General features: G+C 47.4%; 2 protein-coding genes and 1 pseudogene across 3 annotated transcripts in view; 1 reads left to right on the top strand and 2 right to left on the bottom strand.

The window, feature by feature from the left end:
* Nucleotides 1–23,212, top strand: part of WNT5B (Wnt family member 5B) — a 107,930-nt gene that overhangs the window by 42,612 nt on the left and 42,106 nt on the right. The window lies entirely within an intron of this gene.
* Nucleotides 14,814–18,733, bottom strand: FBXL14 (F-box and leucine rich repeat protein 14). The gene has a single exon (XM_047741947.1). The coding sequence runs from the start codon at nucleotides 17,891–17,893 to the stop codon at nucleotides 16,691–16,693; it is 1,203 nt and encodes a 400-aa protein (XP_047597903.1). The 5' UTR covers nucleotides 17,894–18,733; the 3' UTR covers nucleotides 14,814–16,690.
* LOC125107159 (RNA transcription, translation and transport factor protein-like) lies at nucleotides 21,190–22,031 on the bottom strand (annotated as a pseudogene).

The raw sequence follows: 23,212 nt of genomic DNA, 5'->3' as shown, positions 1-23,212 counted from the left end.
GAGCCTGCTTCCCTTCCTCTCTCTCTCTGCCTGCCTCTCTGCCTACTTGTGATCTCTGTCTATCAAATAACTATATAAAATCTTTAAAAATAAATAAATAAATAAATAAAATAAAAAATAATAAGAGGGGTGCCTGAGTGGCTCAGTCGGTTGAGTGTCCATCTCTTGATTTTGGTTTAGGTCATAATCTCGGGGTTGTGGGATCAAGCCCTGGGATTGGGCTCTGCCCTCAGTGGGGACTCTGCTTAGGATTCTCTCGCCCTCTCCCTATGTCCCTCTCCCCGCTCGTGCTCTCACTCTCTCTCAAATAAATAAATATTAAAATAATAAATAAATGGATAAATAAATAAGGGCATCTGGGTGGCTCAGTCAGTTAAGCATCTGCTTCTTCCTCTCCCTCTGCCTGCTGCTCCCCCTCCTTGTGTTTGTGCACTCGCTCTCTCTGTGTCAAATAAATAAATGAAATCTTAAAGAAAAATTATAAATAAATAAATATAAATAAATAAAGTGGTCTACAGGTTGGGCAGGAACTCTGGACATCCTCCCTTCACGGTGTTTCCCGGAGAGAAGGTCCCATCCTAAGAGGGCAGCTCAAGGGAATGTCCCCTTGCTTGCAGAGCCCGCGGGCATGTGTTTATGTCCCCACTGAGGTGCACATGACAGACTGCACACAGAGCCTCCACACAGCCCAACAGGTTTTTTCTGTTTACACTTAACTAGCTCTGAACAGCAGGAGGAAACCTTAAATATTTCCTTTCTTCTCACAAACCCTTTTTCTAATAAAACAAAATTACTGGAGATGAAGCAGAGAATAATTCAAATAGTCATTTAAATCAAGGACCTGGTTTGGCTTGGCCTCCCTTGGAGACTTTTTAGGCAGGCTTAGCTGACCTGAGCGGAAGGTCAGGGGGCAGTCCCAGAGACTAGGGGGGAGAGGGGGGCAGTGGAGGCCACTGGGGCTCCTGTAGCCCCTCACTCAGTATTTTTGTCCCAGGGAAATCAAGTTGAAACTGACACGGAGGGCGGCTTCCAGGAGGTTGGGGGAGAGACCGGGAGGAGAGCAGTTCCGGTGGGGACTGGGACCAGGCAGCCATTCTCTGGGGAGGCTGGAAAGAATTCAGTGTCGTCTGTCCACAAACCTCAGTTCAGCCTCCTTTTCTGCCACTGCCTGGTTCTTCCTGCACTGAGAACTCTTAGAGCAGCAACCCCCAACTTTCTTTCTTCCTTTCTATTTTTTTTTTCTTTTTCTTTTCCCTAAAACACACATGAGGCACACTCCCATGGGCATATCCAGATTACAGGCTGCGGCCCAGATAAATCAGGCTGTGGGTTGGGAGCAGTTCCCAGTGAAACTCCACTTCTTTCTCTCCCACTCACGAAAGCAGACCTCCGTACAAGCGGGTGTAAGACATGACTCTATCCTGAGGCCTGGGTGCGGGATACTAGCCAGTCGTAGCTGCCAGATAAATATTTACTAAGTGAAAGATAGCCTTGAATCCACACTAATTTGTATTTTTTGAGAAGTCATTCATAAATTCTAGCATTTTAACGATTAGTTAGCAATTAATCCCCATAAACCAGCAGGATCTTGTGATTGTGAACGACTGTTACATGGGTTGGTCAGAAGGAATATTTGTTAGCATTTTTATAGGCTCTTGAAGAAGTTTTAGCTCTGTAACTGATAAAGCCACGCACCAGCCTTATCAGTCCTGCCACTTGTCTGTCAGCACTATGTAGATAAACTGGTAATAGTTCCCAGAGAGGAAATTCTTAAGAGATTCTTAAGCAGGAGACCAGGGGAGAGATATTCTTAATGTTGCCTGATTACCGTAGACCCTTTGTGGGCTTAAGGTATGCTGGCAAAAGGTTAAGTTCAAGGTCTTACACAAATCAAGGATAAGATTCTCTATCAGATCCAAATTTGGGGCATTTGTCACCTTGCTGGGGTTGCCAACTCTGAAAGCCAGAGTTGGACCAGAAGGATGCAGCCCACTCTGTCCCCTGGGACATCTCAGAGGAGGGAAATGGCATCAGACGAGGGACCGAAGGGTGACTTGTCCAAATGTTTCTATTCCGGATGATTTTTTTAAATAAGGATTTTCTGAGATAAGGATTGATGTATCCCTTTGAAGAACAGCCTTAACAAGGAGGCATACTTTAGTAAAAAAATAATACTTAAAACTGCGGTGCAGAGATTGCCTCTACCAGTCTGGATGATTCTGGGGAGTTCCACAGCTGGTGGTGAGGGTGCTGGAGCAGGCAGAGCAGGGCAGGCAGTGGAAGCCAGAGTCAGGAGCACAGCAATCCCAGGCTGGGACCATGGTGGCTGAGTCGAGATTGTAGGGAGCTGGCTGAGCCAGATGGTAAGTGTGCCCATAATAATGGAAAATGAGCAAAGAGGAAGAATTTCAGAAATATGAAGCAATAAAACACAGGTGAGCTGAGCAGGAATCAGGTGTCAACCTCAGTTAATAGGAACGTGAGAGAAGGAGCGAGGGAAGACACTGCAGAGAAGGAAGCCTCCCTTCCTCCCTGTAGGTTACCCTGCCTGGAACCATCAGGGGAATATGGCCTCTCTTCTCCATGGATTCAAGGGCACATCCCAGCGATTTTAAGAATGCCAGCTAGACATGAACTCTGGACCGATAACATTTCAACCTCAAGATGTCATTTCCTTCTCTTCTTAATTCTAATTAGGGTAATCTTGTTTTTTTTTTTAAAGATTTTTAATTTATTTATTTGACAGAGAGAGATCACAAGTAGACGGAGAGGAAGGCAGAGAGAGAGAGAGAGAGAGGGAAGCAGGCTTCCTGCTGAGCAGAGAGCCCGATGTGGGACTCGATCCCAGGACCCTGAGATCATGACCTGAGCCGAAGGCAGCGGCTTAACCCACTGAGCCACCCAGGTGCCCCATGGGTAATCTTGTTTTTTGAGTGGAAAATTAAGAAAGTTGGTCTTAGGTTGTACACCTTTCTGACCTAATGAGAGTGTGGAAGATGTTCACATCCCAATGTACTAAAATCTTCAGCCACCCTGAAAAATCTGAGATACATTGTCATTATTGTTGTATCAAACTATTGCTTTCAAATTGCTATTTTACTATTACCCAAACTGGTTTTGATAGGAAGAACAACTTCTAAAACAACTGATACTTTGTTGGATACAGGATGTTAAAAGAGTGGAGAAGTATAAGGATAATGATGATTATTAAACTAACATTGGGGCGCCTGGGAGGCTCAGTCAGTTAAGCGTCTGGCTCTTGATTTCAGCTCAGGTCATGATCTCAGGGTCGTAGGATCGAGCCCCACGTCAGGCTCTGCGCAGGGCAGAGAGCCTGCTTAAGATTCTCTCTGCCACTCCCCCCTCCCTCTCTCAAATAAATTAAATAAATAAAAATAAAATAATGCTGTAAGCCAAGGAAAGAAGCAAACAGACATTCTGGGTAATGATTCAGCAAGCGTATCCGGGAGAGGAAGATTTGGAACAACTCTCCCTGTCAGGTGCACTTAGCTCATGGTTTGCTCCTTATTTAAGGAGTCAGGTCCCCTTAGACTCTTTAGAGCTAGTCCACCGTCCCCGCCAGTGCCCTTGAACGTATCACTTCACCTTGCTAAACAAGTTCATCTTCATCTAAAGTAGGCTGAAGATTATTTACTGCCGGAGAAAGCTGTCACAACATTTTTATATCCAACAGAAGTGATTCAGCAAGCCTGTCTGTCATTATTTAGGGAAAGGACCCCAGGGGGGCCACCCTTACTTGCTGTCATTAGGGAAACTGTATAGCCTCCTCCTCCTGCAACGTCCACGAAAAGAAGTGTGGCGGCCGACGCAGAATATGAGGACGGTGTTAGTAGGAAGCAGTAAGTGTAATGTATTCAGTGTAATACTTGTGCCTTTATCCATCTGGATCTCACTGGTTTAGGGTTTTTCTGCGGGAAAACTGAAAAATCAGTAAGGCAAAATAAATTGAGAAGGCATTTATACTGACCAAAACAGACCAGAGTTGGGTTTTCGGGGTTTTGTTTGGCTTTGACCAAAGGTGTTTTAGGGACTTTGAAGGGGACCTGAAAGTTGTTACTCGGCGTGGCATTTATTTTGCCGTATCGGCGTGGCATTTATTTTGCCGTATGTGCTGACTTCTAGCTTTCAGAGCTGAACAGCCTAATCCTTGATCGTCCCAGAATGAGTTTAGGAATTCGTAATCATTTCCTTTTTACTGGGTATTTGCATACATCACTAACCAGCTCGGTTGAGAAGGATGAGCAGTCCCTCTGTGCTGAAACAGAATGATGAGAATTTGGGGCCAAACTGAAACGTCCATTTATCAGTTATAAAGGAGCATTTATGGACAGATGACAATGTGCAGAGAAGACAGACCTCCTTCCAGAGTGCACATTTTCAAATAGGCTACTCAGAATGGCTAGGGTTTTTTATATTTTTATTCACAGTTTGCAGTAGGGCTCTGTGCTGAGGGGAAGGGTCAATGTATATAAATAAGAAGGATATCTGGCAAGATTGGGAACATGACCTCTTGCCCTCCAAAGCCTGGGAAGCCCTAGTGAATGCTCCCAGTCTTAGCAGTGTATGGACACGGTGTGAACTCTCCCCTCTGCATACAGAGTGGGGGTTAGAGGTTAATGAATGAGTGCTCTCCTTGCACACGAGATCCTGTTCGATGGTGGCTTTATAAAGAAGGGCTTAAATGGGGTCAGAATAGGACCTGCATATTGCTTCCAAACTCTCTAAATCTTTTTGAAGTGATGGCGTTCAGAGATGACACCCTTCCACCAGGGAAGGGAGACGTGAGGCTCTCGTGCTTAGGGAATTGGACGCAGCTACTGGTTCCATATGTCTAAAAGCAGGACCAAATGGAAAACAAAGCCGGGGAGGGGGGAATCCTTGCTGCCCCCTATTCTTCTCTAGTAATCCCTTAAAAAATAATTGCAGACCCAAACCTCTGGCCTCCAGCACATTTTCCACTTGATTAGAGGCCTTTGTGAGGTAGGGAAAGGGACCTGCAGCCTTGTACATTGTGCTGAGGCCTGAAATGTCCAGCTGGGATTTTTTTCCATCAAAAGGGGATTTTAGTAAAACCATTATCAGGGGCTTAAGAAGAAAAGCTGTTGAGCTGCAAGTGAGGGGGTAGATTAGCATTAGCAGGCGTGTTTTGGGCAACTGGTGGAAGGGTGGGAAGGTGTTTGCAGCCCTGCGCACAAGTGCTGTGGTTTCTCTGCAACTTCCTGGCAGGTGCAGAGGCAAGAATGGGCACAGGAGTGGGAGCTCCAGGGCTTGGGAATGGTTCATGGTTGGGGGGGGGGGGTGCTGCCCCTATAGGGCATCAAGTGCAAGGCACCCCAAATCCCCCAAATCCAGGAGGATTGCAAGAGAATGCAGGACACCTGCTGGATGGTGTGTCAGAGGCCCGAGCCATGTTTCATTTGAGGCCATGTACATCCATGTCACACCACCACCACCACCATGCTCTGTGCACCTCTGCTTTGTCGGAACTCGAAGAACTGGGTCGTGGCTGTGCTGGATTAACCTGGATATCTGTGTGGACACCTTTACTTTTGTGGGGCCGAGACTGATGGGACGTTAGGAAAGCAGCAGCCGTGGCTGCCCTGTGAGCAGGGGAGTGCCAGGCTGTGTGGGCCGGCGAGCTCTGCCCTGGGAGCCCACTATGGGCAGGGTTTCAGGGTTCTCTAAAGGCATCTTCTGGGGATCTCTAGAGCTGTGGGCTACACCTTCTTTGCCAAAATGAAGTCCAGAAGCCCAAGTGGAGTGGAGCTGGTGGGCAGTGGAGCCAACTGCTGCCTCAAGGGCCTGTGTGAGGGATGACGCCCCAGCAGCCCTGGATGCTTTCTCTGTCTCCCTGGATGCACTGTTTTCCTGGCTTCTTTTCCCTGTGCAATCAGGACGGTGGCTGGAACATACTGTTCATCCTGCCTGCCCGGAGCATACAGTGGGAGCATACATATAGTGGGAGCGTGCATATAGCAGGAGTATACCTACAGCGGGAGCATAAATACAGCAGGAGCCTACAGCAGGAGCATGCATATAGAGAGAGCATACAGCAGGAGCATAACTACAGTGGTAACATACATATAGTGGGAGCATACATACAGCGGGAGTATACAGCAGGAGCATGCAGGGGGAGCATAGAGCAGGAGCATACAGAGGGAGCATACAGCTGGAGCATACATATAGCAAGAGCATACAGCTGGAGCATACAGCAGGAACATACATATAGCAGGAGCATACAGCGGGAGCATACATCCAGCGGGAGCATACAGCAGGAGCATATATCCAGTGGGAGCGTACATACAGTGGGAGCATACAGCAGGCGCATAGAGCAGGAGCACACATATAGCGGGAGCATACATATAGCAAGAGCATACAGTGGGAGCATACATCCAGCAGGAGCATGCAGGAGCATACGTAGTATCACGGGTACATACAGCTGGAGCATACACAAGTGGGAGCATACAGTGGGAGCATATAGCGGAACATACAGCAGGATCATACTTACAATGGGAGAGTACATATAGTGGGAGCATACACCTGGAGATGAGAATGGCTGTCAGGGGCAGGGCAGCGAACAGCGACCTGTCTGAGCAGAACAGGGTCAGGTGCTCGGTGCGGTCACCTTCCAACTCGTCCTCTGTCACAGTTCACCTGAGGCCAGTCTGGTGGCCTGTGAGTTGGAAGTTTCATGTCAAGTCAGGCTCCCAACCACCAAAGAAAGGGCACTTGTCTTCTTGGAGATGTGTGCAGGCTCACACACATGGAGATGGCCAGTCATTCTTCTAACAACCATCTGTAGGAGCTGCTGGTCCTTAAATAGCTTATGCTTTCCCTCGTTACATCACCTGCCTCGATTGTTTCTGGCTCCTGGGTCCGCCCTGTGTGTTCTCCTCCTTGGCTCCGTGGGGAGTGATCCGGGCTGTCTGTTCTTGCCACTGGACCCCTTTTCCTTACTGGGGTTGCTGTCCCTGAATCTGGACCTGGTGTGGTCACTGACAGTGGCATATTGGAGCTACAATGTCCCTAAAGCTGCCTGGGATGATTTTCTGCTTTTATAAGACCTTCATGAATGGTCCCAGGAACGGTGATTTGCTTCCTGGCTGCGCCCTGAGTTCCAGAAGGTTTTCCCTTCTTTTCTCATTCTCTAACCCAGAATGACCTGTGTATTACTGAGTGAATAAAGCGGTGCCCCGTCCAGTGACTACAGTTTGGGAGAAGTAGCCACAGGGATATCCACCTTCCTCCTTCCACACTTTTATTCCACGCCTACGCCAACTGCTCTTCAGATCCCAGGTATGGATTCCCTGAGGCCAGACTATTGAGCACCAAAAGGGAAGAGCCCCGAGGCCTCGCCTCACCAGCCCTCAGCCTGCCCCTGATTGTGTCATTTTATGGAATCTGGCCAAGTCTACTTACAAGTCCTTTCCCTTTAATTTCTCCTACCTTCTCCTAATGTCTTTTCCCCAGGAAAAGATATGGGAGCGACCTTACTTCTCGATCATGCTCTTAAACATTTTCTTTTTTTCAAGATTTTTTATTTATTCATTTGAGAGAGAGAGAGAGATACAGAGAGAGCACAAGCAGGGGGAACGGCAGGCAGAGGGAGAGGGAGAAGCAGGCTCCCCGCTGAGCTGGGAGCCTGGTATGGGGCTCTATCCCAGGACCTGGAGATCATGACCTGAGGCCTAGGCAGATGCCTAACCATGAGCCACCCAGGTGCCCCTACATTTTCAAGTTCATAGACTCCTTTAGATTTTATGAAGATGTCTTCATCTGGGCGATAAAGATTCTCATTCTATAATAAAATAATAAAACTAGGTACTCCTAAAACTTAAAGTTTTGTTTTTCCTGAAAGGCTTTCTAGAATTTTTCATTAGAGATGATATGCTTTCTATTTTTTTGCACTAAAAAAATCCAGCAGTTTTACTATTGTGGTTAAAATTATCTCCATGTAGGATTGCAAACTTTTACCCCATTTGTTCTCCCAAACTTCCCAAATATGGCAATGTGACAGGATTTGTACAAGATGGTCTTTAAGAGAAATTAGAAATTGATGTTTGATTCCCACAGCCTCCAAAAGCAACGCACCCACTGTGAGCTAAATCAGGGAACCTTTATGAGGTCACACCTGCTACCTTGTTTGGAAAACAAAGTGCTGCGCACCTGGGCTTCTTAAAATAGATTCTCTGATGCTTTAAAATTCGATTTCATCTTTTTGGCAACACGAGATTCCTCCTTTGTCAACTCTCAGACCCTGGGGAAATTCTCTGGGGCGGGAGAAGGTATTTGTGTGAGGGGAGGAGGTCTGGGTTCCCCACTGGAAATAACCTCCAATTCGCAGACAATGCTGCCGCCTGCTGACGAAACACAGGGCTTGCAGACTTTGTGGAAAAAAACATTTCATGCTTCCCCTTTCCGTCTTACCCATTGGAAAACGAATTTCCATTCGTTTGCATTAACTATACTTTCTTTTTCTGCCGTGTAGTGGATCTTAAAATCATCTTAGTAGCTCAGAGAAAAGAAAAATACAAGGTTGGACTGCCAGCTAGACCTGATTCGCCACTGCATCACAGTGGGGAGGATCAGTCTTGTGTGAGTGGGAAAGGTTTGCTGTTTTTGGGTTTTGTGGGGATGGGAAAGGTCAAGGAACAATCTAGAAGGAGTCAAAATTCATTTTCCACCCCTGCCTTTCAATGAAGTGTAGTGTTTAACTTCTCTCTCCTAACTTGCCTATACACATTTTTATTCCTTTTTTTAAAGTTTTATTTATTTAAGTAATCCCTACACCCAACATGGGGCTTGAACTCATGACCCTGAGATCAAAAGCTGCATGCTCTTCCAACTGAGCCAGCCGGGCGCCCCTATCTGATTTTATTTCTAAAGTAAGCAGCAATGAGGCTCTTGGCTCCCAGAGCCTGTGTGTTGCTTACTCAAGTGAATTTCTGCAGCTCCTCTTGTGATTCCATTGAAATGTAGACCCTTGTGTGTGGGAGAAAGATAGGGCAGCTGTCTTCCTTTGGACCATGCTGTTCTGACTGTCGTCAGTTGACTCCGAGCACAATGGCAGGACATCTGCTCAAGTGCGCAGACGTCAGCGAGGGCTGGAAGAGCCAGTCGTCTGTCTATCCCAGACTCAGAGAATGTGGAGACCTACCCTGCTTCCTACAACAGCACGCTGGGAGCTTGATAAAGCTTTGGGGATCAGAGAACCTGGCCATACCGTCTTTCCAGATTCCTGAAACTCATTAAATTATGTGCATCTGAAATGATGTAGAAGAGGTAGAAATTGTCACTTTTATTTGTCATTTCCATATTGTTTGCTTAGGACACACCTACTGTCCTTTTATTATTTTATTTTAGGTTCACAGCAGTGAGATTTTGAACTATGAAACTAAGGTTTAAAACACTGAAGTAAAAATGGAAGGTACCAATTAGTTATCTTCCATCTGAGAACCTTAAGAATCTGAGGAGCTTAACTGTTACGATTCCTCCCATGTTTTATCCATCTGTCCAGTTTTTTTTTTTTTAAAGATTTTATTTATTTATTTGTCAGAGAGAGCGACGGAGAGCGAGCGAGCACAGGCAGACAGAATGGCAGGCAGAGGCAGAGGGAGAAGCAGGCTCCCTGATGAGCAAGGAGCCCGATGTGGGACTCGATCCCAGGACGCTGGGATCATGACCTGAGCCGAAGGCAGCTGCTTAACCCACTGAGCCACCCAGGCGTCCCCCATCTGTCCAGTTTTAGCCTCAGGGGTTTTACTAAAGATTCTAGGAGTCGTATAACTAGTTTTTATGGTTCCTCCCTATTTAGAGACCATTTCTCAAAAAGCAAAATGGTAGCAGGAAGCTATTCCTACACAGATGTGTATATAAAAATGCCAGTTTAGGGTAAGGATTTCCTAAGGAGAAATATTATGGATATTTGTAAATATTTTCATATTCTTTTCAGATGAGAACAGTTCTTTCCAAGCCATGCTGCACTATCCCGTGTACTATTTTTTAAAAAGTTAATCTGGTCTCAAAGAATGATTTTCCCACAGTCCGATTCCAGGGACTTGAATCCACTCCGAGAGGAGTAGTAATTATTGAAAAGACAGCGGCGTGCTGGGCCCCCACCTTCTGGAGTGTGGATTACATAAACTGAGGAGTAACAAACATTAACAGCGTGCCTGACACTCACAAACGAGACCCATGTACTCTTTCTGGACAAGAGGGATTGGTAACTAAAACATCTGTTAAGTCAAGCCTTTTTACCTTTGAATGGAGGAATAGCTGTGGATCCTGCCGCTCGATTCTACTTTATAAGGGCTGGGTGGCAGACGTTGGTGGTGCGCTGGACACGCGCTACATCTGTAGCTTTGGGACTAACTGCGAGCACAGACTTAGAGCGCACGCATCGCTGTTTGTGACAAAGCAGTGCCTGGAAAACTGGTTCGAGTCCTCTGAGGACAACAGGTGACAGGTGTGACACAGCTGGCTACCTCAGTACCCTATAGCCTATTTACCCAATTGCTTCTTGAATAACCCTATACATAAAGCTTGCAAGACACATCTAAGTTTGCATAACGTAATGTGTAAGTAGTAGTAACTTTCAGCAGTTGGGTTTGTTGGTTCTTGTTTTTTTCTCCCAGTGAAAATAGGCTCTGGTTTGGCACCTTTCTGAAGCCAGGGGGTCAGGGTGGTATTTGCAGGGTCTCAGGGAAAGATCAAAGAGCTACCTGCCTGTTTATCCTCCTCTGATGTGGTCATTAAAGTCTGAAGCAGTCCCCGTTCTGATATGCGCTCCTCACATCACCGAGGCAAAACCTTTGCAGCCTTGTCAAGCCTCTTTCCCCATTTATAAAATTAAGTGTGCAGTATCAACCAGATTTGTGAAAACAAACATTTTTGAGACAGAAATTGAACACTATGGGGGCGCCTGGGTGGCTCAGTGGGTTAAAGCCTCTGCCTTCGGCTCAGGTCATGATCCCAGGGTCCTGGGATCGAGCCCCACATCGGGCTCTCTGCTAGGCGGGGAGCCTGCTTCCCCCTCTCTCTCTGCCTGTCTCGCTGCCTACCTGTGATCTCTATCTGTCAAATAAATAAATAAAATCTTTAAAAAAAAAAAAAGAAATTGAACACTATGTTATGACTCAATTCTTCCAGCAGATTGCGTTCGCGTCCCTAACACGGTCTCACCCGGGGTTTCTTTGGGGCTGCAGAAGGACCTCATTCTTCTCTTCTTTGTAATGGACACTATTTTCCACCATCACAAATAGAAGCGAACTTACAAGGATATGTGGCATTTGTCCTTTAAACAATTAAAGTCGAAGAAGAATGAGAGAATAAAAACTTAAGTTTTTTTATTTTTTTTTTTTTTAAAGAAAATGACATGCATTTTTCTGGGCTAACAAACAGCAAGCAGAGGAATTCCACTTCTATTTTGTTTTATTTGCAGGGCTGCTTAGCATAGCCCACGCTATTGCTGCACAGTTAAGATCTCAAGCTTACTTTCTCTCGCACCTTAACTGGAAGACTCGACTTTACATGGTACCGAATGTTCTGGGCTGGTACAGGCCACTCCGCCCGGCAAAGTCAGAGCAATCCCTGGAAAGGAGGAAAAGACTGAAACTGATCCTTGGTGGACATTTAAATGTACTCATTGTCCAGAAAGGATTCACTTTCTCTCCAAGCCCTGAGAGTACCTGCTCTTACTCTGGCTGTGCACTTACCTTTGCTGGGTTCTCAATTATTAATAGCTGGCAGTGATGCGTGTCTCATCTGTTTGATACCATTCACTTTGCAAAATAGTTTAACTTCTACATCATGTTGGAAGAAAAATGAGAGACGTGGCCTAAGCATAGGCCTGCATCTGGACGTAGCTTTCCAGAGTCTGGTCCTGTGCTCCATGTTAGTTTATCAGAAAGCCTCACCCCTGCCTCCCCACGGGTTCCGAGGGGCACAACATTTAGGTGTTGTCCTCTACTAAGTGGCCTGAGTGACCTGAAAAGGGAGTGAAGTGAGCTGCAGGGAAGAGAAGGGCAACAGAGAGGGCGATGGCCACGGGACTGACTGGAGCCTCCCTCTCTCTAGCAGGGCAGCAGGGAGCAGAGGCCAGGCCTTCTACCCCCTTGCAGGGGAGTGGCTAGAGACCGTTGTCAGAGGCTGCTTGAGGCCTCGGTTTTGTTTTACAAATGCGATCTTTTAATCAAGAGGTTCTTGTTCTTTGGAAACATGGCGGTCCCGGGGGCCATTACCTTTTCCCCTTTGAGAACTCGAGTTCACATTTCCTAAGTCAGAAGTGAAAAAGGGTTTGCTTATTTCAAGATCAGCGTCTCTCTAGTAAGCACGGCAGGAAAGCACCAGGATTTAGCGGGGAGGCCATGCTTCAATTTACATATCAAGTGTCCTTTTTTCAGTGAAAGTTCTTACCTTTAAAGGAAACTCCAATAAAAAGAAACATTTGCTTTTCTCAGATCTTTGTTGCTGATGTGAATCATGAAAGAGTATGATCAGTTTGAATTTTCTTAACTATTTAAAGACATACTGTAAGTTAGGCAAGCATCCCTATTCCTGTTGCCAAATGTGGGGTAAATGGGGCGCCCCCCGCCCTTAGGACTGGGGAATCTGGCCGGAGGGAGTCCACAGCGGCGAGGATCACAGGGCACTGCCCAGCACTGCTACCAGGAGGCCTGCCGTGGCCCTTAGGGGACTGCAGAAACGGAACCCCACCATTGCCTTTAAAGTCCAGACAGACTTTAAGGGCTACTGCCCTCAGAAAGGTACATGGAGCCCTGTCCCCACCACCACCCAGACCGTTTCCATGAGGTTTATTACTTCTGTGTGATGAAGTTTACACCAAGTTCCCATTTTGGTTTTTCACTTCTGAAGTGCAGCCAGTATTTGAATGAGGTTTTTTCTGCTATTCTAAAAGTTGCCCTGAAGTGCCTTTTAACTTTTGTAGCACCCGCAAAATATTATCAAGTCCTTTTCTTTAGTGCTTTTAGTCTTTAAAAGCATTTCTTTCCATTTCAGATTGGACCCACCCAAATTCCCTTTAACGACGGCCCTGTGGCCTGCGCTTGTCCATATGGTGATCAGATAGCTACCACTCACTTCTGTGAGGTCACCTCACTGGAACTCAAGGTAGGGTCAGTAACTGAACCATCGCAGAGTACAGAAGGGAGCTGGCCTTGGGAGCTGGCCCTGGAGTCCTGGTCTCCCTCTGTTAGTGGCTGAGTGACTTCAGACAAGTACTACGTATCTGGAAATCAGGATACCTGTTTCAACAGGCTGCTTTGAGGACTGAAAGGAGAAATTTACAGGTACCATGCAAAGCATTCCCCAGGTTCTCAACACATATTCATTTCTTTCCATCCACAGAGGTTGAGAGATAAACAGTTAACCTTGGCTGATGAAAGTAAATGGTTTATTCATCATTTCCAGAGACACTCCAGATATATTCTTAAGTATACTCAGTTCAGGCTGAGGATAGTAGGCCCGTGATCTTCACTTTCAAACATTAATTTACCGACCTTTAGTCAAGCTTATCTCAGCCTTTCAAGTTTAAAAAAAAAAAAAAAAACAAAAAACAAATAGGAAAGTGGAAAAGCCTTCCCGGTAGTTGGTAGGATTATTTTGTGTATTAAAATGAAGAATGTGAGCACAGAGTCTAAGACTTAGGAGGTGCTCAAATTTTTATTGACTGAATCCGTAGTCATGCAGTCTTTTGGAGGAAGAAAAACAGTCCGAGAACTCACAGCTTGTGGAAGCTTAATGCGGTATAGTGCCAAATGCTAAATTAGAAAGCTGACCCTAATTCCACGTCCCGACTTCTTACTAGGGTTCACACTTTTTTTTTTTTTTTTTCAGGCAATAAGCACTGTAACCTAAGAGGGAAGAAAGAGATCCACACCTTCCCCCAAAGAAAAGGAAGATGGATCTAGTGTCAGGCTCAATTAGACCCAATTGTGATGGCTCTCCAAAAAGGAACAATGCCGCTTTTGTGATATGCTCAAGCAGAAAGCTTGGAAATTTTACAAAACAATCTCACCCCGAGAGAAACTTGGGTTCTAGCTCTCTTCCTGGAAAGAGATGTCTTTGCAGGCAAGTTTTATACCGCTCTTATTAGTCCTTGCTAGGATCTGTATTTGTTTGTTTAAAAATAATCTCAGAAACAGCTAAGAAAGACCTATGTGAAACCAGGAATGTGAATTACTCCACTGTTGGGAGTATTTATGCCCTGCCACTTCCGCAGCCCAGTCACAGGGGTGTTGATTATTTAGTTATTGTCTACCAGAGGCAACCCTTTGCTAGAATTGTTGGTATTCATTTCTCCGCCCCGAATTCAGCCTAAGAGCCCTCACCACAGTGGATCTGAGTGGCGAGCTCCGGCGCTGTGAGTGCTTAAAATGCAAATGTGCAAGAACTCCTGGCCAACCTCCCCATCCCCCAGGAAAGTGCTTAAATGCAGCGGGGCCTGGAGGAGAATGTTAAAAAGAGGGGCTGAACTGCCTTCCTCCTTTCCACCGGGACCCTCACTCACACTGTGAGATTCCGCATGCATGACTGAGCAAGTGAGCGGGCAGGCAAGGACAGCGCTCTTTTAACTTTTCTGAACAATGGCCTCGGTTCCCTCCACCCTTCACCACTGCACATCCTCCCCGCACCCACTCAGAGTGGAAAGAAACCCGTCTTTTCTTCCGCACTTGCACATCTCTGAACCCATTTTTCAACAGGACCCCTGGATCTCATTTCCACCCTGGGGAAATTGTGACTCTTAACAGATCGAGTTTTTTTTTTTTTTTTTAAAGTTCCATTTTCTTCAGTTTCTTTCAATTTCCATTTTGTTGACAGTTTAAAACCGAAAATTATATAAATCTCCAGTCCAGTCACATTTCTAGTAACAAAACATTTAGAGGTCAGTAGTAAACCTTATACAGAATAAATTTGTAACCATGAGCTTACTCACAGCCTATAGGATGCACTGAACGCTATACCTTATTTCCTCCTAGAGTACAGACAGCACCTCCTACTTTGGCATGTACCCAAACACACACTGCCTTCAAAATAATTCACAGATACAAGGTTTTTTGTTTTTGTTTTGTTTTTTTTTTTTTTCAAAAACATACTTCATATTTCCTCTTTTATTATATAAATATCAGTTTAACCTTTTACTGTAAGAATATAAACGTTTTAAGAGGATCTTTGTTATTATTTATACAAATTCACAAACAGTACAATTAATTGATAAAGGTCTCTGGGTTTCTTTAACTCCATGGTCTCGCATGTTGCTGTGGAGGATTCTAAAAAAATAAACAAACGAACAAAAACTCCCAACAAAAATATACATCCTACTCAAAAGCGATTTTTTTTAAAGCCACAAGTCCCAACCCCCACCAAAATAAAGAAAGCCATCTATTCCTCCATTTAGAAACAGATTGTTGTAAAACCCACGAACTCCCGGTTTATTAACAGAGATAAGACATGAGTTTCAGTCTCCTCCCCTTCACGTTAGAGCCCCAGGGGCTCCGCAGGCCAACTCTGCTCCTCCGCTTCCAACAGGAAGCCTCACCGTGTGACCTTTTTGTGGGGAAACTTGGAAGAGGGTGAGGGTAGGGCAGAATTTGCATATATAATAATCTTCAAGACACAATCTGCATCTCAAACAAACGAACAAACAAACAAAAGTTCGACTCTCATTTCTTCCACACATTTGTGCTATATATTAAGTCAAGATTTACGAACACCGTTGGGCCCTCAAAATCCCAATGGGCAGGGAGAAAAAACGATAGCCAGAATGTGGAAGCGGGACACATTGGATGGATGGGGTTTGGGAAGAAGCCAAAACAAAAAAGACGTACAAACCCAATGGGCATCTTTCCAGTCTAGGCACAAAAATGTTTCAGTCTCAAAATATCTCTCTTGTAGAATTCCAGGGCTTCAGAGAAAAAAGTAAACTAAAACGAGGTAGCCAGACATATATATATGTATATATATATATAATTTATATATATATAATATATAGACTATATTCAGCAGAAAAAAAAGGACCGTGATTTCAAATTTCTTCAAAAAACAAAAACACGAAAAAGAAAGACAATTAAAAGGAAATGAGCGTGAATAGCAGAGTACTGTAGGAGAAGTGATGAGAAGAGCCTGGGATTAGTTACAAAGTGGAAGGAAGAAGGGTGAAAAGGCCGTGGTAGTTGGGTTTGCTCTTTATACATTTCAAAATAAAAACCAGATCACAGTATTCAAATGAAAGCTTAAGTGAAGGCAGACATTTTCCTCAACTCCCCAGGGTCTTAAGGACTAGTCACTCCCCACCTCCTCCCCCGTTTCCAAATGCAAAGCAGTGGGGATACAGTAGCTCAAACAGTCCTCCATCCCCCTGCAGTGAGGAGTGGGTGGGTAAGTAGCTGAATCCGTCCCTTCATCGTCAGGGGAAACAAGAGGGGAAGAAGGTAGGGGTAGCAGAGGAACCCCAGATGCAATGGGAATGGGCGTGTAGTGGGCCGAGGTGCCGGAGGAGGGAGAAAATGAGCCTGAGGCTTCGTGTCCCTGCCCCCATCTCATCCGCTGCAGTGATCTCTGTGTAAGTGTGCATGTCGAGTGAGGGGGGCGGGGGCGTGGTGGTGACCCGAGGATGAACAGGGCGGGACAGGGGGAGCAGGTGCCGCCGCCCTCACCTGACCTTCTCACTGTCCGTCATCTGCCAGAGTCCCAGGTTGAGTACCTTGAGGCAGGGGAGCTGCGTGATGCGCTCCAGGCCGCGCTTGGTGATCCGGGTACAGCCATACAGGTCTATGCCGGTGAGCTGGCTCAGGTGCTCCGCGATCAGCTCTAGGCCCTTGTCTGTGATGCGCACACACTGTCCGATGTTGAGCGTGCGCAGCCCGTGCATCTGCCGCACCATGCGGTTGATGCCATCATCGCTGATGTGGCAGGAGCAGAGGGACAGGGACTTGAGGCCATCCAGGCCCTGGGCTATGTAAGCCAGGCTCTGGTCCCCCACCTTGTCGCAGAAGGACACATCCAGCCCTGAGAGGCGCAGGCTGCCCATGGCCAGATGCATGATGCCCGTGTCGCTGATGTTATCGCAGGAGCGCAGGTTAAGGCTGCGGAGGCTGCCCATGTGCGACAGGTGCAAGAGGCCCGCGTCCGAGATGCCCCCGCAGAAGCTGAGGTTGAGGAGCCTCAGGCCCGTCAGCCCCCGGGAGATGTGCTTTAGAGAAAGGTCGGTGAGCTTCTGGCAGTCCTGCAGCGTGAGCTGCTCCAGGCCCAGGCAGCCCTCGGCCGCGCTGCGCGTCATGCCGGCCAGGTGCCCGATGCCCACGTCCGAGAGGTGGCGGCAGCTGCGGAGATTAAGGCTCTTGAGGCGCTGCAGGCCCCAGGCGATGAGCAGGAGGCCGGTGTTGGTGATGTTGCTGCAACCCCCCAGCTCCAGCACCTCCAAGCCTTTGAGGTACTGGGCTATGCGGCCCAGGCTGCTGTCGGTGATCTGCTTGCAGAGGCTCAGGTTGAGGGCACGCAGGGAGCCGATCTCCTGCACAAACGCGTGGCCCAGCCCGTTGTCAGTGAGGTTGTAGCAGCCGCTTAGGTTGAGACTCTCGATGTTGGCCATGCCCTGGATCACGTAGCTGAGGCTGCGGCGGAGGCTCAGGATCTGCACACGGCGGATACCCCGGGCCTGCAGGCTGGGGAACAGCGACGGGTTGGCCCGGCGCAGGTGCAGCTTGGCCTCCACCCCCCGCCACACCGACTTGTGGTAGGCGGCGTCCCGCCAGGCCGTGCACACCTGCGCCGCGCGCCCCTTATCCCGGACGTCCAGGTAGCCGAAGATCATGGCCAGCAGCTCGGGGAACAAGCACGAGATGTGGGTCTCCATCTTCCTCCTCCCCCCTCCGCGGCGCCGGGGGGGAGGAGGCGCGGGCCCTGCCGCTCCTGTCCCGAGAGGCGACAAGAGCGGTTCGCCCCAGCCGCTGCCGCCGCCGCCGCCGCCGCCTCGGGCCCAACGGACGGCCCCTCCCCGCCTTCCGGCTCCGGCCGCCGCCGCCGCTCCTCCTCCTGGTCCTTCCGTCCTTCCTTCCTTCCTGCCGGCTTCGCCTCCCTTCCCTTCCCTCCCCCCGCCCCGGGCTCCGCTCCGTCCTCACATCCCGGGCGGGGAAGGCGCCCTCTCACTCACTCCCGAGCCCGGCCGGGCCGCCGCCTCCGCCGCCTCCGCCGCCTCGGGTCTAACCACGCCGCGCTCGGGCCGCGCCGCTCCGCCCGCTCCGCCGCCGCTCCCACGCCCCCTGCCGCATCCTCTGCCTCCTGCTACTGCCGCCGCCGGCCGCCGCCGCCGCCGCTGCTGCTCCGGGCCGGCGGGCCGGCCGGGGAGCCCCGGGGGCTGCGAGCACGGGCTCCGGGCGCCGAGGAGGCTTCCTGCTGCCTTTGTCTCTCGCCCGCTTTTCAAACCTCCCAGCCCGGGCCGCCCGCACTCCGCCGCCCAGGCGGGGGGACCTGGAGGCCAATCCGGGCCACCGGGCGCACGTTCCTTCTCCCCCCGCCGTCCGCGGCCAGTTGGGAGCTGCCGGCCCGGGCACCGAGGACGCCGCGGCCGGCGCGGCCGGAGCGCGGCTCGGCGCCGGGCCCGGGGCGAGCAGGCGGGCCGCGCGTTTGGTAGAGTCCAGGCCGGACCCCTCTGCCCGACTGTTCCTTCGCGCGTCCCCTCCCGCCGCGCTCCCCCCCGCGCGCGCCCGCGCAATGGTACGAGCCTGCGCTGCCGGAACTGTCGGAGCCGTTACCCTGGAAACCGAGTTCTTCCTAGTCTGGGCGCCCCGATTTTTAACCCTGTAAGCGCCATCTGAGAGCAGCTGTCAGCCAGGCTCTTCCCCACCCTTCTCATTTTCACCCCGTAGCCCACTGTTGAGCCATTCCCTTTCTGGGCCACGCCCCAACCCCGTTCCTTCTCTTTTTCTTGGCTGCTGACGTCTGCGCAGTCTTTTCCCAGAGTTTACCCCTACCATTCCTGACCCTTCCTTTACACCCTTCTCCCTTTATTATCCTGGCAAGACCCTCCTCCCAGTGGTAGTACTCCGTAATCATCACTCCAACTCTCCTTCCTTTTTTTTTTTTTTTTTTTTTTTTTTTACTGTTCCTAATGCCCCTTAACACGTCCTTGTTATCACACCCCCCAGTCCTCCCAAACGGGGCTGCTTCCTACGATCCCTTTCTCTCCGGTCTTGTGCCTCAAATTACGGAGAAACTCGGCTTTATTCATCACTACCTTAGCTTAACACTGACACTCCTCAGCCCTCAGACTAGCACTACCCATTCCTGCTCCCTTCTAGCATCTTCTGGTTGTTTCCAGACATCAACGCGGTACTTTATACATCAAAACTTCCCTCCACTTCCGCACTTTGTTGCTAAACTGTGGACTGTCGGGAGCGCCACGATGCCCTCGCATCGTGTCAGCTTGCTTTGCGCTTAGAAGGGAGCAGCCGTCCCTAAGCTTTTGCTTTATGGTCTTTTTCCTTCTCACCAGCCTCTTGGACTATAAATTGTATGGACAGTTGTACTGAGAGTATATTTGTATCTACTAACGCAGAGATACTTTTAAAATAAAATACAGCGACTATTGGACTTGGTTTAAGGGGCTGCAAGCACATGTCTGTCGGTTTATAAACAGGGTTTTATGGAACCAGGGCAGTGCTCTCTTTTAGAATGGGGCTCCTGGGTCTTAAATTCCCACACAGACGATGGGATTTCACCGTTTCCTTTTAACTATCCCCAAACCAAGAATCTTCAGATCAGAGAAAATGACCCTCTGTACTCTTAATGAACTCACGGCTCCATACAACATGACGCAGGACAATCTGATGTATTTATCAGAAAATGAAAATGGTTTTATTGATTCTTTGAGGACCCAAACAAGATTTTGAATAGGTCCCCTATTTGGTATGTGAGATTAACTTTTGGCCGCCTCTCTTTGCTCAAGAGACCAACACTAGACCAAGTATATACAGATTCACTAATAAGCATAAGGCATTTTAGACCCCCACCCACCCACCTCTCATGTTCCTAAATCAGGAAATGCAGAAGCAAAAATTCTTACAAGTTTCCTACTTCACCCACATTACACATGGTGTGAGGCCCATAGATTTTTATAACCTTTCTGAAATGATAGACTGTACTGTCACCTAGATGCCTCAGATGTGCTGTGGCAATAAGATGTCACAATTCCAGGCCATACCTGAGCTAATACTCTTCTCCTAGAGTGTTTCCGGCCTTTTATTTTTCTTAGTCACTGATGCCTGAACTTTTACCTTAAACTCTACATGAAAGTCACTTTTTTTTGTTGTCGTTGTTCTGAGGATGTAGAGGTGTTTGTATTGATGTCAAAGTATGAATCCCAAACACCTTAATCCTACTGAACACAAAACAAAGTGCCAGACCACACATGGGGCCGGGGGGAGTGTGTTTGTAGGGGGAGCATGACCTGAAGAAAAGGAGCTTAGTGGTTTTCCTCCTCTAGACAGACCATTGTTCTCAAGTCTGAGAGAGGTGCCTCATTCAGAGGTGCCTAGAGCACTTTCTCTAGACTCTGGCCACTTGATTCTAGTTCTAGCAAAATGTTTTCTTGAGTGGAACTCTGGAATTTTATTAATACGGAGGCTTTTGTTTAAGACATTCAAACATTTCAAGGATTTTCAGTAATACGATTGTTTTCACATTCAGTAAATAGGAAAGTAAACATTAAGAGGCATCTCAGGAAATGAATATCAGTGGAGAAAAAGAGGTGTGGCATCACAGGAGCCCTGTGTTGTCACATGGTGTCTTTGTACAGCTTTGAGAAAATGTGTCCTTTTTTTGGCTCTCAGTTTCCTCATGTGACATGAGGGCAGTTTGACTGGATAATCTTCAGGGACCTTTCTAAGTAGTAACACTCTAGGAGACCATGAGCCTAGATTAGTCCACTGTCTTCTCAAGGAAGGTATGGATTGTTCCTAAGGCAGTTCAGAGATTATTTTCACATGTAGTAGCTTCTTGGGGGTTTTGGTTGAGGTTCAGATTTGGGGCACAAAAATGCAGGGAGAGTGTCGTGGAGCAGAGACCCTTGTAACCTGAAGAAGATGGATACCGATGTAGAAAATCCAGTGGATAACCATTCATTTTTCCCCCACCTTCCTGAATTTTATTGAAGAAAAAGCAGTGATGGTAAATCAGTAGAATGTAGTCGATTTTCTGGTATTCTTCCCTCGAAAATGTGACACTGGATTTCCAAACACATGTCAGAGCATACATGGTTCCCAATTTACTAACTGGGTGAGAGGCTGAAATCCTAAAGTGTTCCCCAGTCTGTGGTCTGGCTGTGGATCTGCAGTAATTGCCTGACCGGCTACTGTGGCTTCATGAAGTTTTGTCTGTAGCTCTCCAACCTCTTCTATGTGCAGCAATCACAGAATTGGAGCAGTTTCATTAAGAACTGCATTTCCTGTCTCAAAACCAAGAGTATGTTTGTCTAAAGCAACAGGAAAGCCCTCTTTTGTTTGATTTGCTGTAGCAACTGCATCCTGAACCAAAATGCGAATTGCCTTAAGCATTACCAGGTAGCCATCCTGACCGGGAATCTGAAGAAGATTACCCAAAACCATTACGCCAACATTAAAGTCAGGATTATTTACATCCAAATGGATCAATGCCTCTACACCACTGGCATTTTTTGTATTATCATGTCCCAAGTCCTTGTATGTTTCAGCATTATCTCCAGACTCAAGTCCTACAGCTAAACCAAGAAGCCGGTCAATTGTTTCTTGCCCATCTCGAATCTTGAAAGGACAGTTAACATCTCTGAGATACTTTTCAAAGAACTTGGGCCAGTCACTACTGTGGATATTTCTTCAATTACCTCCTCCTTCAATCTTGTAGTGTCTGATTTTCTGGTCTTCGAGCCAAACAATCAAGTTTCTAAACTCTGGTTCATCTTCGTGGTTGAAGCCAGCAGGGTTGTGGTAGTCAAGGGCCATAAGCTTGCCTTGGAACATGGTCCCTGGCTTCTTGCTCTAGTTCCCTGGGCTTCTCCTGAGAGTGGGGGAGGCAAGAAGGAGCAGGGAGTTCAAGTACATATTTTAAGGACTTGTTGAGATTTTTGTGTATTATTCAACAAGTTGCAACCCGAAAGAAGTTTTTTTCTGAATGTGCTTCTGTAAAGAAGCAGTAATGATAGCCTTGTATAGGAAGTCTCTCCAAAACTTTACCAAGAATTTTTAAGGGACAAGATTTGCAAATAGGGTGTGTTTTTCACCTGGGTGAGGCCTGGGAAAATTGAGAGGCCCAACCCAAATATCAAGCTTACTTAAGGGTGTGTATACTTCCTCATTCAGAGAGGGAAAATCTGGCAGGAAAGATCAGAAGACATCTGTAGCTTTTTAAACTCATTAAAAAAAAACATAGATCCAAAACTAATGACCCAGAGTCTTGCTGGTAGGTATTATTAGATCAAAGGAGTTAAAATATGTGTGTGTGTGTGTGTGTGTGTTTTAAGATTTATTTATTTATTTGAGCAAGAGAGAGTGTGTGCGAGCAGGAAGAAGGGCAGAGGAGGAGGGAGAGAAGCAAACGTCCCGTGAGTGGTGAACCCAACTTGGGGCTTGATCCCAGGACCCGGAGATCATGACCTGAGCTGAAATCAAGTCAGTCCTTTAACCAGCCACCCCAGAACCCCTGATGTGTGTTTTATATTAACTCTAAAGTCTCCATGGCACAATGTTCATTATATAGCAGGCACCCTGTAAATGTTGCTGAACTGAAATGAATGAGAGTAGTAATAACATAATATCTTTATTAAAGACTTTAGGCATATCAAAACTTCTCCAAGAGTCTGGACAAGCAATAGCAATGGATAGCTGAGGTTTATAAAATGGTACCTTTCCAACTGCTTTCAAACTTCAGGATTTCCTGACAGCAACATTCTCTTCATTTCTAGTATTACTAAACAAGAGAGTACCTTGAGGCACCTCTTGGTTAGAGAATATTAAAGATAATAGTGGGTGAGGACTCGATTCACTGATTGTGGATAAGAGATTTAAGCAGCAGCAAAGGAACAGATAGCCTGATTTTAAAATGGGCAAAGAACTTGAATAGACATTTCTCCAAAGACGATCTACAAATGGACAACGAGCAAATGAAAAGACGCTAACCACCACTAACTGCTAGGGAAACACAA

The sequence above is a fragment of the Lutra lutra genome, chromosome 8 (assembly GCF_902655055.1).
Source record: "Lutra lutra chromosome 8, mLutLut1.2, whole genome shotgun sequence".
Lineage (NCBI taxonomy): Eukaryota > Metazoa > Chordata > Mammalia > Carnivora > Mustelidae > Lutra > Lutra lutra.
Note: the sequence above shows the minus strand (reverse complement) of the source record. Positions and strands in the feature narration are given on the sequence as shown.

What these genes read in the sequence shown, in the direction of transcription:
- FBXL14 (XM_047741947.1), bottom strand. Translation starts at nt 17,893, where the DNA reads ATGGAGACCCACATCTCGTGCTTGTTCCCCGAGCTGCTGGCCATGATC.